We start from the raw sequence: 15,597 nt of genomic DNA, 5'->3' as shown, positions 1-15,597 counted from the left end.
ATAGGGTGGTAAAAAGTCTATAGGGGGGGGTGAATAGACTTTTTAAACTTTTTCACAATTAATAACACTTTGGTAATTTCAACTCTAAATAACAAGATATGTAATTTAGATGCGCAGCGGAATAATTTAAACAACCAAGTGTTACGTAAAATCAAAGAGATATATCACATGCAATATGATGGATATGCTTGCAAGTGTTCAAATAATAAGCATGCAAATTTATGCCCACATGCATACGTGAAAGCTACTAGACCCAGATGAATAAATTCGCACAATATAAGATGGGTCAGTCAAATATTCAACATGCAAGACAACAAAATATTTAAAGAGATGGTTCACTCAATATGTGTGTGATATCACGTGTGAATCAATGAATGAATCCAAAAGGAATTGTGTCTGCATGCACTTGTAAAGTCACATAACCCAAACAATAAGATAATAAGACGAATAGTAAACGGGTTAGTATGCATGCAATAATAATTAAATAAAATCAGTAAGTAAATGAGAGAGAGGCAATTTATAGTGGTTCAGAGGTGGTGTAATCCTCCTAGTCCACTCTTCTCCTTTCACTCCAAGGAGGAAATTCACTATCTCGTTCACCCAGATACAAATAGTGAATCAAGTGCGCACAGGCACTTCCCGAGTGTTTTGCACACAGCTACACTCAATCCCGAGTATCTCGCACAAAGCTATACTCCCGAGTATCTTGCACAAAGCTATACTCCTACATCAACTAATTGTCTTGCACCCAGCTACACTTAGCACCACCGAGCGTCGCACACAGCTACACTCAGCAACCACGAGTGTCTCGCACAAAGCTACACTCACGAGTGCCTCGCACAATGCTACACTCAACAGGGTAGTGTCTTGCACAAAGCTACACTCAACCCTCTTTCTACACACAGTAGAGGTAATATTTAGAGAAAACAAATTTCTCTTCTAAGGACGACTTGAAGAATCTCTCGTGTAAGCTCAGACTAGATATTTCAAATTTTGCTTCTTTTTATTGCCTTGCCTTCTCTTGTCTCTGCTTCATGTCTTCAAGTCATATGGTATATATAGCTGAAGAAGCTATATTACCGTTGTAGCATCAGTTGATCTTGATCGTTCATCTTGATCAGCTACACATTATTGCCAACTTGCATTGCGGTGATTTAATGTAAGAGATGGGCTTCTTACAGTGAGTTTGAAAATCCTCACCTGACAATTCTTCAAAAGTCATATATGTCGGCTCATCAGCTGAAACTTCTCCGAAAAATAATTTCCTTATCTTAACGGATTCAAAATGATGAAATCTTCCAAAAGATTTGCTGTTGTTTCTTGCTCGAGTAAAAAATATATTTCTTCTGAAATGATTTGAGATGCATAGCAATTAGCAAGAGATTTAAATGAGAAAGAAGATGTGGATGCATAGCAATTAGCAAGAGATTTAAATGAGAAAAAAGATGTGTAGAAGAATTCATGTGCATCTTCCTTATCATGTCCACAAGCTTCCAAACTTGTAGTCAACTTAGCATTCCATATGTCCACATTGTAGCATGCACCTAACAATTGTCATCTTTCAAAAGCATGCTTCCAATGAGATTTGAACACGAGCCCAACAACATATATCTCCCACGCTTGTACCACTACGCCATATTAACTTATTAGTTAATATTTCTGGATTTAATCTTTATTCCCAGAATGACTTTAGTAGCATTTTAGATTAATTCACAAATTAATCCGAGTCTGCCTCTTAGGCGTCCCCTATCAGCCTCTTCGTCGTCCCATTCTTTATCTCTTACTCAAGAATGTAGGGATTGAGTCTCAAACTTGTGACCTCTAACTTTAACAACCTTGTTCCTTATCCACTTCACCACTTGATCCTTTAGTGTTTTCCAAGGTAAATAATTCTCAAATAGGAACATTCTGGATAAGTATATTTTGCTAAGAATTTCATAGACTTTATGGCTTGACTTGGGACTTAGAGTAATAGACAACTAGACTCAAAATAAAATAGGGGAGTTCTAAAAATACAAATTTGGCTCATCAAAACTATTACATTTTATTCCTAACACACCTTAAGTACAAATCTCAGGCATATTAATCATCCGCACAACCGCACGGGAAGCATTCAACTGCACCTGAACCTTTCACTATATATATATATATATATATATATATATATATATATATATATATATATATATATATATATATATATATATATATATATGAGTTAATACCATCTAAGGTCCTCCGAGTATAGTGGTTTTGCCACGTTTAATCCTAAACTTTCAAATTGACCATCTGTGGTGCTTCGACTTTCAAATTTAACCGTCCATGGTCTAAGTTAACCACCCATGACCCTTCAAGTTTTTAAATTTAACCAGTCGTGGTCCTCTTGAAATGACCATGATTGGTTAAAATTTAGTACTTGAAGGACCATGGGTGGTTAACTTGGACCAGGAATGGTTAAATTTGAAAGTTGAAGGACCATGGATAGTCAATTTACGTGGGTCTATGTACAAAAGATCCTTTTTATTCCATGAAATTTCTCGACATTTCGTTAAATAAGGTCTTTTATCTCCCCCTAATGTCGGGAAATGATCTTCATAAAAAATGCAGTCAGCGTACCTCACAATAAACTGGTCTCCTGTCATGGGCTTTAGGTATTTAATGATGGAGTGAGATTCACAACCAACATATATACCTAGTTTTCATTGCGGGCCCATGGAGGTACAGTTTGTAGGTGTTATGGGGGTATAGACTGCACACCCGATGATAAGTGCATAATTGTTAATATTTATACCCCATGTCTATCCCATATTTAGCCTTGTTTTGCTTATGAAGTGTCACAACGTTGTTCAAAATGATCTTTATTTTGCTCATTTGATCCATTATGCACAATTCATTATCTTTGAGTAAAAATGAAGGATTTTAGATCATGTTGGATGCTTTTGGAGTCAAGGGGAGCCAAGGTGAAGCTAAGGAGATGGATGCAACACTTCCAAATGAGCCAAAGAGTGATGTTTTCAATGGTGTTGATAATATGGACAAATTAAACCAAGGCAAAAGTGGAACAAGTGTCAACAAGCTGAAATTCTCGCATGGATTGGCCACTGTTCCGTTTTTGGGTCATATCTCGGTCTAGAAGTATCCAAATCAAGTGATTCTTGTTCTATTGAAAATAAGGCTCAAAGGGCTACAATTCTTATAAATACATCAAAGCCTAAAAAGGAAGCTACATGGGTCAAAATTGTCCTTGAAGTTGAAGTTCCAAACTTACAATCCAAAACTGACCACTGTTTGGTTTTTGGACCATATCTCGGCCTAGAAATGTCCAAATGAAGTAATTCTTGCTCCATTGGAAAGAAGACTAGAAGGTCTACAACTTTAATAAAGACCATAATTCCAAATTCGGACGTTTTGAATGCCAAAAGATACAGCCATGTCTGTGGCCGTGTATTTTTTGTGCAGTTTCTAGAAACCTGACCAGATTCCAGATTTTTGGACATGGCCATGTCACCTCTGCTGCAACTTTATAAACTCTGTTTTTCACTCATTTTAGCTCAATTTTGACTCTTGTTAGAACCCTAGACACTCTCACTCACTTCCCTTCATATTTTTAGGTTAGATTAGGCTTAGATTTATGTTTCTTAACACTTTTGAAGCTTGTAATCTTGGATTTGAAGCTTGGATTCCAACATTTCAAGATTTCACCATCCATTTTCAGTAGAGAAGCTTTCTTACTTTTATCTCTTTCTTTTGCAAGATTTATGTTTAATGCTTGTGTTCTTGTGTCCTTTATGCTATTTAATCATGAACACTACAAAAAACACAAAAATAGTGACGGCAAAATCCGTCGCTAAAATTTGAAAAATCCGTCGCTAAAGTGAATAGCGACGAATTCGATCCGTCAAAAAAAAGTGGCGTCGCTATTCACTAACGACGAAGTCTAGTTCCGTCGCTATATGATTTATCTGTCGCTAAACTAAATAAAATCCGTCGCTATTTCCCTCCCCGCGACGAATTTGAACGACAACTTTTGCAAGAGAATAGCGACGGGATTGTCCGTCGCTAAGTTTAGAGACGGCATTTTTCGTCGCTATTTCGTTATTATTCTTTGATGTTAGAAGGTATTTAGCTACAGATTTGCTACAATTTTTGTCCGTCGCTAAATTTTTAAAATTTTTTTAAAAAAAATATGCCACTAATTATCCCATATCTACAATAAGCTTATAATATAATACTTCAATAATATAATTACAAAATATATTATATTTAGACATTCAAACTCAATAACATAACAATAATATAGCTTTGTAAAATGTTACATTCTTAAAAAAGGTATAAAATATATTAATACACACAATCTAATCATTACCTTAATGTACACACAATGAATTGACAAAACTTCTAATTAAATCAAATAACTAGAACACCTAAAAGACTATGACCACCAACTACTAAGCAATTCTAATCTAACTAAAATATTTATTAAATAATTAATAAAAGTATTGTTGCCTTCTTGCATCATATCCATGTCCCCAGCTAGCATCAGAAGGTCCTTCCACGCTTTCTCCCATGGATATGTGTTGATAAAATTGAACATAAGATATTCACAGAAAACCAAGATTAGAAAGAACCTACAAATTCAATTAAGAAACAAAATATTCATACAGGTTGTGTCAACTGTCAACATGTGTTCAAACAAATGATTTCAAGGTATTTACAGAAGAAACAATAACTGAAAAGGCCTCCCTAGTCCAATAGTAATGGTAATTTGTGAAACTAGAAAAACTAAATAACCTCACTTCAGACATCTGATGAAACTTGAAAAGATAAATTCCAATATTGAGATAATAACATAGTCTATAAATAAATAAAATAAAATAAAATAGGTAAATGGTGATTTAAGCCAAATCATAAAAGTGACACACTCTAAACCATAGAGCAAGCACAAGCAAATGAAATCTTTGGAATTGCCCACAAGGCTAAAGATCAACCTACAGAAGAGAAAAGAGATAAAGCTTCATGTGAATTCTATACCTGTTACAATTATGAAAATGATGACTGTTAAAGCGATGCTCCGACTTCAAGTGTTCAAACATAAAAGATAACTGTCAAAGAAGTTATTGCACTGTACTCAATAATAACAATAAATAGTGCAAAATCACAGCAATTCATTTCTTAAAATCGGAACCTGAGCTAAAATGGTGCAATTTGTATAGCCTAAAGTTACCCAAAAAAGAAGTCTCTTTAGGGGGTATAACTATATCTAGATGCCTGTGTGGTAAGCTGTTCACAACAATGAATTACAAAATTTCAAGAAATAAAGGGGAAAATGAATCAACTCATCCTAAACCAACATAAATAAAAGGGTTCAAACATACAACTGAGATTACTATGTAGTATATAACATTCTTGAAAGGGCAATTGAAATTTTAGTTGCAAAACTTGAAAATGATTCTAGGAACTGCTTCATGAATCATGCTAATGGGAAAAGCAAACAATTGAGGGAAAGCAACTTACCTAATGAGTTATCATCTTTAAGCCTGAAGTTGTAGGAATAAGGAAAGATTGTGGTGTGAACCTGGGAATGATGACAGTATAAACCAAAGAAACAATTATAAAAAGAAATAGCTGGTAAAAATAAGCTTTAAAATTAGAGCCCTGTATTAGAATATAATAGGGGATAACTTACAGTATTAAGAAGGGCCTTGTATGGAGAATCATCCAATAACAATGTGTTTGACTCATCAAAGTCTCCTTTATCCCAAGGCAATAACTTACGGGAATAAGTGGGCAGAGAATAAATACATGAACCATCTATCAGACACCCTGAATGATTGAGGCTTCACTGACATAATGTCTGCATAATGAGTCATGAATTTAGTAAATAAGTATCAAAATGATATGTGTCATAAACAAAAGATAGATTAAGAACAAGTCATAACCTGTTATCAGCTAGACCTCTGGTACTTTCTAGCAAAAAATAGATTAAGAACAAAAGATAGAGTACAATGTTCAGAAATGGTTGCAGCAATCACTCTTAGCTTTGAGAATTGTTCGTACTCCTAGGCTGCCTACAACATTTCTTACTAGCTTCAGCATAGTAAAATAACTGAATAAACTTAGATGATAATACTGGTGACTTCTATATGATAATACTCTTAGCACTTCTAAATCCATCGCAAAACCCACAGTAGACACCCACATAAACATATCAAATAACCTTATCTCAAGATAAGTTAACAGGATAATGGAATGGATAAATGAAAGAAGAAAACTCACCACTTAACCTAGGGCTAAAAGAGAAGGAGACTCAGGAGGAAAAATGCACTCAATTGTGACGGTAACACAATAAAATTTTATCAAAATACTTGACAGTAACACTCAATAATTGACTGTTAATGCAGTCTGCAATGCGTAAATATTTACTAACCATAGAAGCGGCGGGGTAGCAGGGCCATCGGCGGAGAAGCAGGGCCATAGGCGGAAAAGCAGCGCCGATCGGCTTGGGCGGTGGGCGGTGAGCGATGAGCGATGGTCATTTGAGCGTAGGGCGTCTGAGCGATTGGTGGGTTTTAGGCTGCGAGCAGCGGTCGTCTGAGCGATGGGCGAAGGAAACTAACGGCGGTCGTCTGAGCGATGGGCGAAGGAAACTAACGGCGGTCGTCTGAGAGTTTGAAAGAGAACTTGAGCGTTTTGTGAGGTAGGTAGGGTTTGAGGCAGCGAGGGTTGTCTGAGCGTAAAAATTAATCTATTGCAAATTCTAGCTACGGATTGCCATATCCGTCGCTATATATAGCGACGGTATCTAAAATCCGTCGCTACATATTAAAAAAATTCAGCAATTAATCTCCCGTTATAAATGTAGCGATGGATTTGTGGATCCGTCGCTATTTCTAGCGACGGATCAACATATCCGTCACTAGAATATGAATCGCAATTAAATCCCTGTTACAAATATAGCGACAACAATGGATTCCGTAGCTATCTAGCGACGGATAAGCAAATCCGTCGCTATATTGCAAGCACAAAAAATGCCTCTTGAAACTTTAACGACGGATATATCTTTCCGTCGCTATTCTGTAGCAATTAAAATAGTAAAATTGCCCCGTGCAAAATGCCGTCGCAAATTTGTCTCTAGTTTTTGCGCCAACATTTACCGCTAAATTTAGCTACGTTTTTAACTACGGAAATATTCAGTCGCAATATCCGTCATAAATTCGTCGCTAGTCCGTCGTTAAATATTCATTTAACAAAAAAAATAAAATCTGTCACTAATTTGTCGCTATTCCGTCGCTAAGTTAGCAACGGAAGTCATCCGTCGCTAAATCCGTCGTTATTTTTGTGTTTTTTTGTAGTGGAATAGTTAGTTTATGGATTTGAGTTAGGGTTGTATTATCTATCTTGATGCTTGATTTGTGATTATTGCAAAAAGGGGAAGAACTCTAACCTAGGGTTGTTGAGTTTATGAAGGATTTGTGTTTGTATATTGTTAATGCTTGGTGTACAACATTCATTGGCATGTTTTGGAGGATTCTTTGCCTCAATGAGAGTTGGGTCAAGATTCCAAGCCACTCTTTGCATAAACCCGATTTTTCCTATGAAAATGGGGAAAATGGGGAAAATTGGGGGGTTTAGATGCTTTGTGTTCTTGAAGAACTTGGAGTTGATTCACCATGAGAGTGAGGCAATTCCTTGTTCTAATCCTTGTTAATTTACTCACGTGAGTGACTTATAGACTAGGATTCCTACGTGCATCCCCTATATTTCTTGGTTGTGTGATTTCCCCCAATCCTTAGGTTGTGCTATGCATCTAGAAGATAATTCTCCCTAGCTTGAATCCTATTTCTTTATTTCGTGTTTACATCTTGTTAAGATGTGTTTGTGTTACTTTGTTTAGTTACCATAGCCTCAATCTTGTTATGATTTGCTTAGCTTCTTGTTGATTTCCTTATGCTAGTGTCTAGTTTCTTGTAATTGCATATTGCGTGCCATAACCCCCAATCCCCTGAGGACGACATTACACACCCGAGCTCCCATCTTATTTTTGCTAGAATCACTCGAATACACGCAGATGGGAAATATTGGGTTCTACACCACGTAGTAGTTGCAAGGGGGAATAATCATGATGTGCAGTGGGTCGGATTTGTATTAAAGCTGCAGCATGCAATACTCATGTTCCCAACAAGAAATCGGTAAATCGAACTTCTATAATAATGGTCTAGCGATCAATTTAATACGCTTAATCAGAGATTCAGCTAGACCATTCTGAGTATGGACATAATGTACAAAATGCTCTGCTTTGATGCCCAAGGTCATACAATAATCATTGAAAGTTGTTGATGTGAATTCGTCAGCATTATCCATTCTTATTGATTTAAGGGGTCGTTTGGTTCACGGAATGTCAGATTACCTTGGGAATGTTAGATTGCTAGGAATGTTAGATTACTGGGAATGTTAGATTCCTGTGTTTGGTTAAAATTGGGGTATGTAATATAATCATGTTCGGTTTAGGGTTATCTTTTATTCACACACTATATAATATCCTTAACATATTTTCATATATTTTAATAAATTTAAAAATTAAAATAAATAAATAATATAACGGTATCATATATAATTACATGATTTTAAAATATTAACTAAAATATTGAACTTGAGAAACAAAATTATTTTATATGCTAACCTAATATAATAAAAATAAAAAATATAAAATTACAAAAATAATTATATATATATATATATATATGTGTGTGTGTGTGTGTGTGTGTGTGTGTGTGTAAAAAACTAACATAACCAAGGTTATCTTACATAACCTTAGAAATTGAAGGGAATCACATTCCCTTCAAAATCCTATGTGGAGGGAATGTGACATTCCTGGGGAATGTTAGATTCCCTGAGATAATATGAACCAAACATAGGAATGTGAGCTTTGGAATGTCACATTCCCTTGGTTATGTTATATAACCCGAACCAAACGCCCCCTAATAGGATAATCTGGAAATTGGGCATTTGACTCAATAATTTTCGCAATAAATTTAGCGAAAGCTTTGTTCCTCGTGGACAATAGACTAACATGAGTCCAACGAGTGAAAGTATCAATAAGGACCATAAAATATCTAAATGGCCTAGAAGGTGGACTAATTGGTCCACACATGTTGCCATGTAACCTTTGCAGAAAAATAGGCGATTCAAGTTCAACCTTTGTACGCGACAGGCGTACAATATATTTACCTTTCGCACAAGCAACACATGTAAACATATTTGGCGAAAGTACATGAGATCTCGAAAGGTTATGTCCAGCAGAATTAGATATGATCTGACGACTACTTATCATTTTTCCTTTGCATCATTTTGTACACTTCAACTAGATGCTTTGGTGTGCGACATATATGATACCAGTGCCCCGTACACCCATACGATAGATGATGTGTGACCTCGATGAACCTTGATCACTCTGTTTCTTTTCTTGGACCCGGAGTCATTGTTGCCTTTACCTCTACCACTTTGGTTGTTTCGACCGTGACCTCTACCACGACCCCTTCTAGAATTGCTTCCCTGGGCAAAATGATGTGCTTCAGGCACTAGGCAGACCCAACCGGTCGTGCATTATGGTTTTTCATCAATAATTGGTGGTGCTTCTCGGCCACAAGAAGTGCAAATATTAGCTCAGAATGTTTTTCATAATTCTTTGCCATGTACTGCTGCTGGGGAGTACAAGGTTACTCGCATGAAAAGTAGATAGGGTCTTTACAATTAAATCTTTCTCTAGAACTTCTTGTTTGCAAAGCTTTAGTTGCAAAACCATTTTATGAAGGACCGAATTGTAATCAATCACTGACTTATACTCTTGAAACCTAAGATTAAGCTTGTCAAATTGGGCTTGAGGAAGGACAATCGATTACTGCTGTTCAAAACGGTCCTTTAGGGACTTCCATAATGCAAAAGGGTCATTTTCAGTATTCATTTTTCAGGTCGTGGTTCAAGTGGTGACGTAAGAAAATGAGAGTCTGCGCCTTCTGGGCGTTAGTACACTGTGACTTGGCAACAATGGTTTGACTTAGTTATTTAGACGCGAGATGAATCTCGATGTCTAGAGCCCAAGTCAAATAGTTGTTTTTGTCAAGTGCGAGCTTAGTAAATTCTCATTTGGTGATAGAAGGCATAATCGTTCACCACAGATTACGATGGAGGCTCGTGCTGATAACGTGTTGTAATTTGGCCTATCAATTAGCTCAATTCTCACGTGATGATTGCACGGTAATTGCTCGGAGATTATATATATATATATATATATATATATATATATATATATATATATATATATATATATATAGTGTAGAGAAGTAAAAGGAGAAGAAGAACACAAGATATAGAGCACAATAACATAAGATCTTCAAGATCCATTTCATTAAGCCTTCACTATCAATTTATACTAATCCATACAACCTTTCATATTCTTAACATAAACAATGTAATAAGTAAAATGCAAATGAAGAGTCACAAGTTTAATGGTCATCAATAAAGAATTTATAACAAAAATAACATAATGCAAGGACGAACAATTAATTCAATTTCCAAGTCTCTAACATCCAAATCTCCCTAATGCTATGCGGACCATGATCCATGTCTCCATGATATAAATTGCCACTAACCGAAGCAATTTATATCATGGACCAGGGTCCGCATAGCATTATGGACTTTGGATCGAAATGATGAGATACAAAATTTTATAACACAATACACAAAAAATCACAACATAACACACATACACATATTATATATTTACTTATTTTTTAAATTTGATTAGATACATAATTTGTGTTTATAGGCACAGAATTTCACAACACAAGACACAGAAATTCATAACATAAGACACAAGTACTAATTTGTTTCAGGTACAGGATTCATAATCTTAAGGTATAAAATTTCATAACACAAAACATAAGAACTCACAACATAAAATGAAACTGAATAACATTTCACATATTTGAGTGTATATTGTACAATGAAGCTATAATTATATCAAAATGATCATGTAGTTGTGTTTTAATAAAACTATAATGTATATAAAATAAAATTAAATAACACTTTCACATATTTAAGTCTATAAATATCTAATGAAACTGTGGTTATATCGAAATGAAACTGTAGTTATGTTGAACTGAAACTACAGTGTATACAAAATGAAACTGAATAACAGAGTTACTTTTTGCGGAAGGGTGCGAAACGGCTGCCGTTTCTTTTCATTAAACAAAACGACGTCGTTTTGATCATTTTGATGCCACCGCGGTGCACAATCGGTTATGCACTGCAGTACACGATATAATTTGCAAAGTATCCTAGTATTCTTCCAAAATCCAAACTCAAAACATCTAGGCGGAAGATAATAGAAAAGGCAAGGGTTTCTGAGTGATGACGCTTCTCCCCTAATCTCTTTTTTCTTCCCAAATTCTTGGAAATTTCTTTTGTTTCCAAAATCATGTGAGTTGAATTGGATTGGAATCGAGCGATTTTATCATTTCTTTGTTTAGTGGCGAGTTTTGGTCGAAGACCGAAGCGATGGATTTAATAAATGAACTGCCAGCAGAAGTGAAGGAAAGGGTTTTGGAGTGCTTGCCTACTCGAGACGCTGCCAGAACTGCTTTGCTCTCAACTCACTGGAATGAGGTTTGGTTGCGGCATGGGCGGCTTGTGTTCGATCAGGACTTCTTGAAATGCCTCTCAAAGTATGAAGGTGAGAAAGGTATAGCTCTGGTTAACACAATAAATGATATTCTCATGCTCCGTACTGGACCAGTTCTGCACATCGGATCCTAAGCCCCAGCAGTCTGACTGATTTAGATCGGTGGTGTCGTTTTCTTTCGAGAAATGGTCTACAGGAACTGAACTTGTTTATTTCGGGTAAATATAAACTGCCATTTTGTATATTCTCGTGCCGGACAATTAAAAAACTGATTCTAGGCGCGTTGTATATTTCCCAGCCTCACTTCATTAGTCTTCGAGAATGTTGAATTTAGGGATAATGTTAAGGGAATTGGCTACAATGTTCCTAATCTTGAGGGGCTGTCTTTCCGTAGATGTAAAGGGATCACTAATATTGAGATCAGCAGCCCAAAACTTGAAAGATATACTGTTATTGGTTCTCTGTTTTGGAGGAAGATTGATGAATCCAGATGGTTTAGATTTATTTGAAAACAATTAAGACCCTTTGCTTGAGTGCCTGTTTGTTGCCGGTGAGAATCTCTACTTTCACATTCTCTTTCTTTATGCAAATGGATTGATTATTAGGATTGATAGAATTCTTTCAATGCTCATATGATTTTTTTTTATTTTTTATTTTTTTTTTTGAAGTGTAAAAATGCAGAAATAGCAACAGTTACATGCCCTACCGCAATAAATTTGCAAGTAATTGAGCTGTATCAGTTAAGTGTTTCATGTGGAGAGCAGCTTGCCTTTGTTTTACAGTTGCTTCAAAGTTCCCCCAACCTATGCAAGCTGAATATTGTGGCATTAAATGTTGTAAGACACAACCTCTGGACTATATATTTGGGAATCATATATGATTGTTTTCTTTTCAATTCCTTGTTAACTTCTTCATGGTTGAGTTGTAGCTATGTTCTTGTGATATAACAACGGGTACAAGACTTTTGGAGGATCCAAACAGTTACATTATTAAGCAGGATCTGAAGATTCTCAACACAATCATGATTGACGGGTTAGGTGGATGTACACTTGAAATGCTTTTTGTGAAAATGCTGCTCTCAAAATCTCCTGCACTAGAGAGAGTTGTTGTTGATACTGATACCTCTGAAGATGTCAATAGCCTAAGGGAGTTGTTGCGTTTTCCTTGTGCATCTCCGAAAGCACAAATTGTTTGCAGGGAAAACGATGGCTCCTTGTTCGAACTATTTGAAAACGAATGGTTTTAACCTTGTAGGAATTTAGTATGATGAAGCTCCATGGGTTTAGTTTGCTTGAGTGCCACTTTGTTGCCGGTGAGTATCTCTACTTTTGCATTCTCTTCTTTTATGAGTTTATGCAAATGGATTGATTATTACTATTGACAATTTCTTTCAATGCTCATATGATCTTTGTTTTTTTGGTAGTGTAAAAATGCTTATGTGATATAACGTGTACAAGCTAGAGTTTTGGAGGATCAAAACAGTTGCATTTTAAGGATTTGAAGATTCTTAACAGTCATGATTGAAGGGTTTAGGGGATTTACTCCCTAAAATAAGCTTTTTTTGTGAAAATGCAGCTCTCAAAATCTATTGCACTAGAGAGTTGTAATTAGGGGTGTTCAATCGGTTAACCGTTCGGTTAACCGAACCGTTTTAACCGAACCGAATTAACCGAAGTTTTTTTTCTTTTAACCGTTAACCGAACCGAAGTTTTCTCTACCGAATTCACCGAACCGAAATTTTTTTCGGTTAATCGGTCGGTTAACCGATTAACCGAACTTTTTAAAGTTAAAATTTAAAATTCTAAAAATAACACCTAAAATAATAAATCCAATTAAAATAAAATACATATTATAATAAATTCATAACAAAATATACAAAAACATTAATTATAAACTCCAAACATCCATAACTTCAAATTAGTATTTATATTTATATTATTATTTATATATATATTACAAACTTCGGTTAACCGTTCGGTTAATTCGGTTAACCGACCTTTCGAACCGAATTAACCGTTAACCGAAGTTTTAAAATTTCTTTAACCATTAACCGAACCGAAAAAGTTCGGTTCGAAAACGGTTAACCGAAATTTGTCGGTTCGGTCGGTTAACCGAAAATTATCCGAAATTTGCACACCCCTAGTTGTAATTGATACATCCGTAGATGTCCAAAGCCTAAGGGAGTTGTTGCATTTTCCTCGTGCATCTCTGAAAGCCCAGATTGTTTGCATGGAACATGTGTCCGGACTATTTGAGTACAATATGGTTTTAACCTTATAGGAATTTAGTATGATGAAGCTCCATGGGTTCAGTTTGGATGCAACCTAGATATGTAAGCAATGGTTGTGGCCGGTGGTAGAGAAACCTCATTAGTGAGGTTTTTGGGTTGGTTTTTGTTATAGTCATGTAGGAAAGAGGAGGGAGAGAAAACAGGAAAAAAGAGGGAAAATAAAAACAAATTTTGACTCCAATTTCTTTTTAAGAAAAACAAACAAACAAAGCATAGGAAGCGCTTGAAGACGATGGATTGGGGTCCCGGCATAGTGCCAAATAAAAATTATGTGCTTATGGAAATGAATTTATGTATTTGCAATATTGACTCTTATGAATTGAATTTATTTAAAATAATGATTTTATGTATCTCACTACTAGAAATTATGGAATTTCCGACCACCTGAAAGTGATCTTAAATCAAGTTGATACCAAAAAGTGGTCGGAAATAGCAACAAAGGTTTTTCCGGATACCAAAAGTGGTCGAAACAAGGCTTTTTACTTGATTTAAGATAATTTTCAGGTGGTCGAAAATTTCATAATTTCCACTAGTGTCTCTAGATTTATTTGAGAAAAATAAATAAAAACTATCATGATTGAGTCATTTATAAATAAAACTAGTTGTAAACACGCGTGTACATATCAATATGAGTCATTTATAAATAAAACAACTTGTAAATATGTGTTGCGTGAAATTGAATAATGTCCAATGAACAACAAAAAGTTAGTAAAATTAAATGATTGAAATAAATAAAGAAAAAATAAATTTTATAAATATTAGAAGATATTTAATTTTTTAAATGATTAAAATAAATAAATAAATAAATCTTATAAATATTAGAAGTAAAATTTAATTTTTAAAATGATTAAAATAAATAAAGAAACAAATAAATGTTATAAATATTATAAGATGAAATTTTAATTTTTATGATACGAAATATTATCATATAGCATAAATTTTTTTAAAAATGCATGGCAGAAGAGTTAAATAGGTCCATGTACTAACATTGCAATCATTATTGCGTAGACCAAGGTCCACACAAGTTGTGTGGACCATATTTTGTATATTGTAAAATAATGTACATTAGTACAAAAATAATGTACATTGTATTCAGGAGATGTACATTATTTTTTGTACTGAGTGTACATTATATTGTATAATGTACTTTCAGTACAAAAATAATGTACATTTAGTATATTAAAAATGTACTTTTTGTTATGGTCCACACAATAATTTGATTGTTCATCTAGTACCATGAATTAAAATATGGTCCATCTAGACTATTATGGAACGTTATGTTGTGCAACCGTGTGCACCATGCAAGGTGTACACGATTTCAATTCATAATTTCTATGTTATAGATTCATAATTTTTATACTATAAATTCATAATTTATATACTATAGATTCATAATTTCTATACTATAGATTCATAATTTCTAAATCGTAGATTCATAATTTAAATACAGTAGATTCATAATTTCTATATCGTAGATTCATAATTTAAATACAGTAGATTCATAATTTTTATACAGTAGATTCAAATTATGAACATATAGTTCTGTGATTTGTGAATACAGAGTTCAACAATTGGGAATATGAACATCGAAAATTATGAACATAGAGTTCTGTAATTGTGAATATAG

The 15,597-nt window shown here is 34.8% G+C and overlaps 2 protein-coding genes across 2 annotated transcripts; both read left to right on the top strand.

Annotated features, from left to right (window-relative positions):
* The first annotated feature begins 11,528 nt into the window (after positions 1-11,528).
* LOC109156301 (F-box/FBD/LRR-repeat protein At1g13570-like) lies at positions 11,529-12,225 on the top strand. The gene is made up of 2 exons (XM_019304146.1): positions 11,529-11,740; positions 12,075-12,225. Exons 1-2 carry the CDS (start codon positions 11,557-11,559, stop codon positions 12,197-12,199), a joined length of 309 nt encoding a protein of 102 aa, XP_019159691.1. The 5' UTR covers positions 11,529-11,556; the 3' UTR covers positions 12,200-12,225.
* Positions 12,226-12,243: 18 nt separating this feature from the next.
* On the top strand, positions 12,244-13,201 carry LOC109156302 (F-box/FBD/LRR-repeat protein At1g13570-like). Its single transcript, XM_019304147.1, has 2 exons — positions 12,244-12,516; positions 12,609-13,201. Exons 1-2 carry the CDS (start codon positions 12,313-12,315, stop codon positions 12,924-12,926), a joined length of 522 nt encoding a protein of 173 aa, XP_019159692.1. The 5' UTR covers positions 12,244-12,312; the 3' UTR covers positions 12,927-13,201.
* Positions 13,202-15,597: the final 2,396 nt, after the last annotated feature.

The sequence above is a fragment of the Ipomoea nil genome, unplaced genomic scaffold, assembly GCF_001879475.1.
Source record: "Ipomoea nil cultivar Tokyo-kokei standard unplaced genomic scaffold, Asagao_1.1 scaffold2705, whole genome shotgun sequence".
NCBI classification, from domain to species: Eukaryota; Viridiplantae; Streptophyta; class Magnoliopsida; order Solanales; family Convolvulaceae; genus Ipomoea; species Ipomoea nil.
This window is presented reverse-complemented; position numbering and strand designations above follow the sequence as displayed.

What these genes read in the sequence shown, in the direction of transcription:
- LOC109156301 (XM_019304146.1), top strand. Translation starts at nt 11,557, where the DNA reads ATGGATTTAATAAATGAACTGCCAGCAGAAGTGAAGGAAAGGGTTTTG. An exon ending in AAAGTATGAAGGTGAGAAAG is followed by an intron (nt 11,741 to 12,074) that starts GTATAGCTCTGG and finishes GTCTTTCCGTAG; the next exon opens with ATGTAAAGGGATCACTAATA.
- LOC109156302 (XM_019304147.1), top strand. Translation starts at nt 12,313, where the DNA reads ATGATTTTTTTTTATTTTTTATTTTTTTTTTTGAAGTGTAAAAATGCA. An exon ending in ATATTGTGGCATTAAATGTT is followed by an intron (nt 12,517 to 12,608) that starts GTAAGACACAAC and finishes GTTGAGTTGTAG; the next exon opens with CTATGTTCTTGTGATATAAC.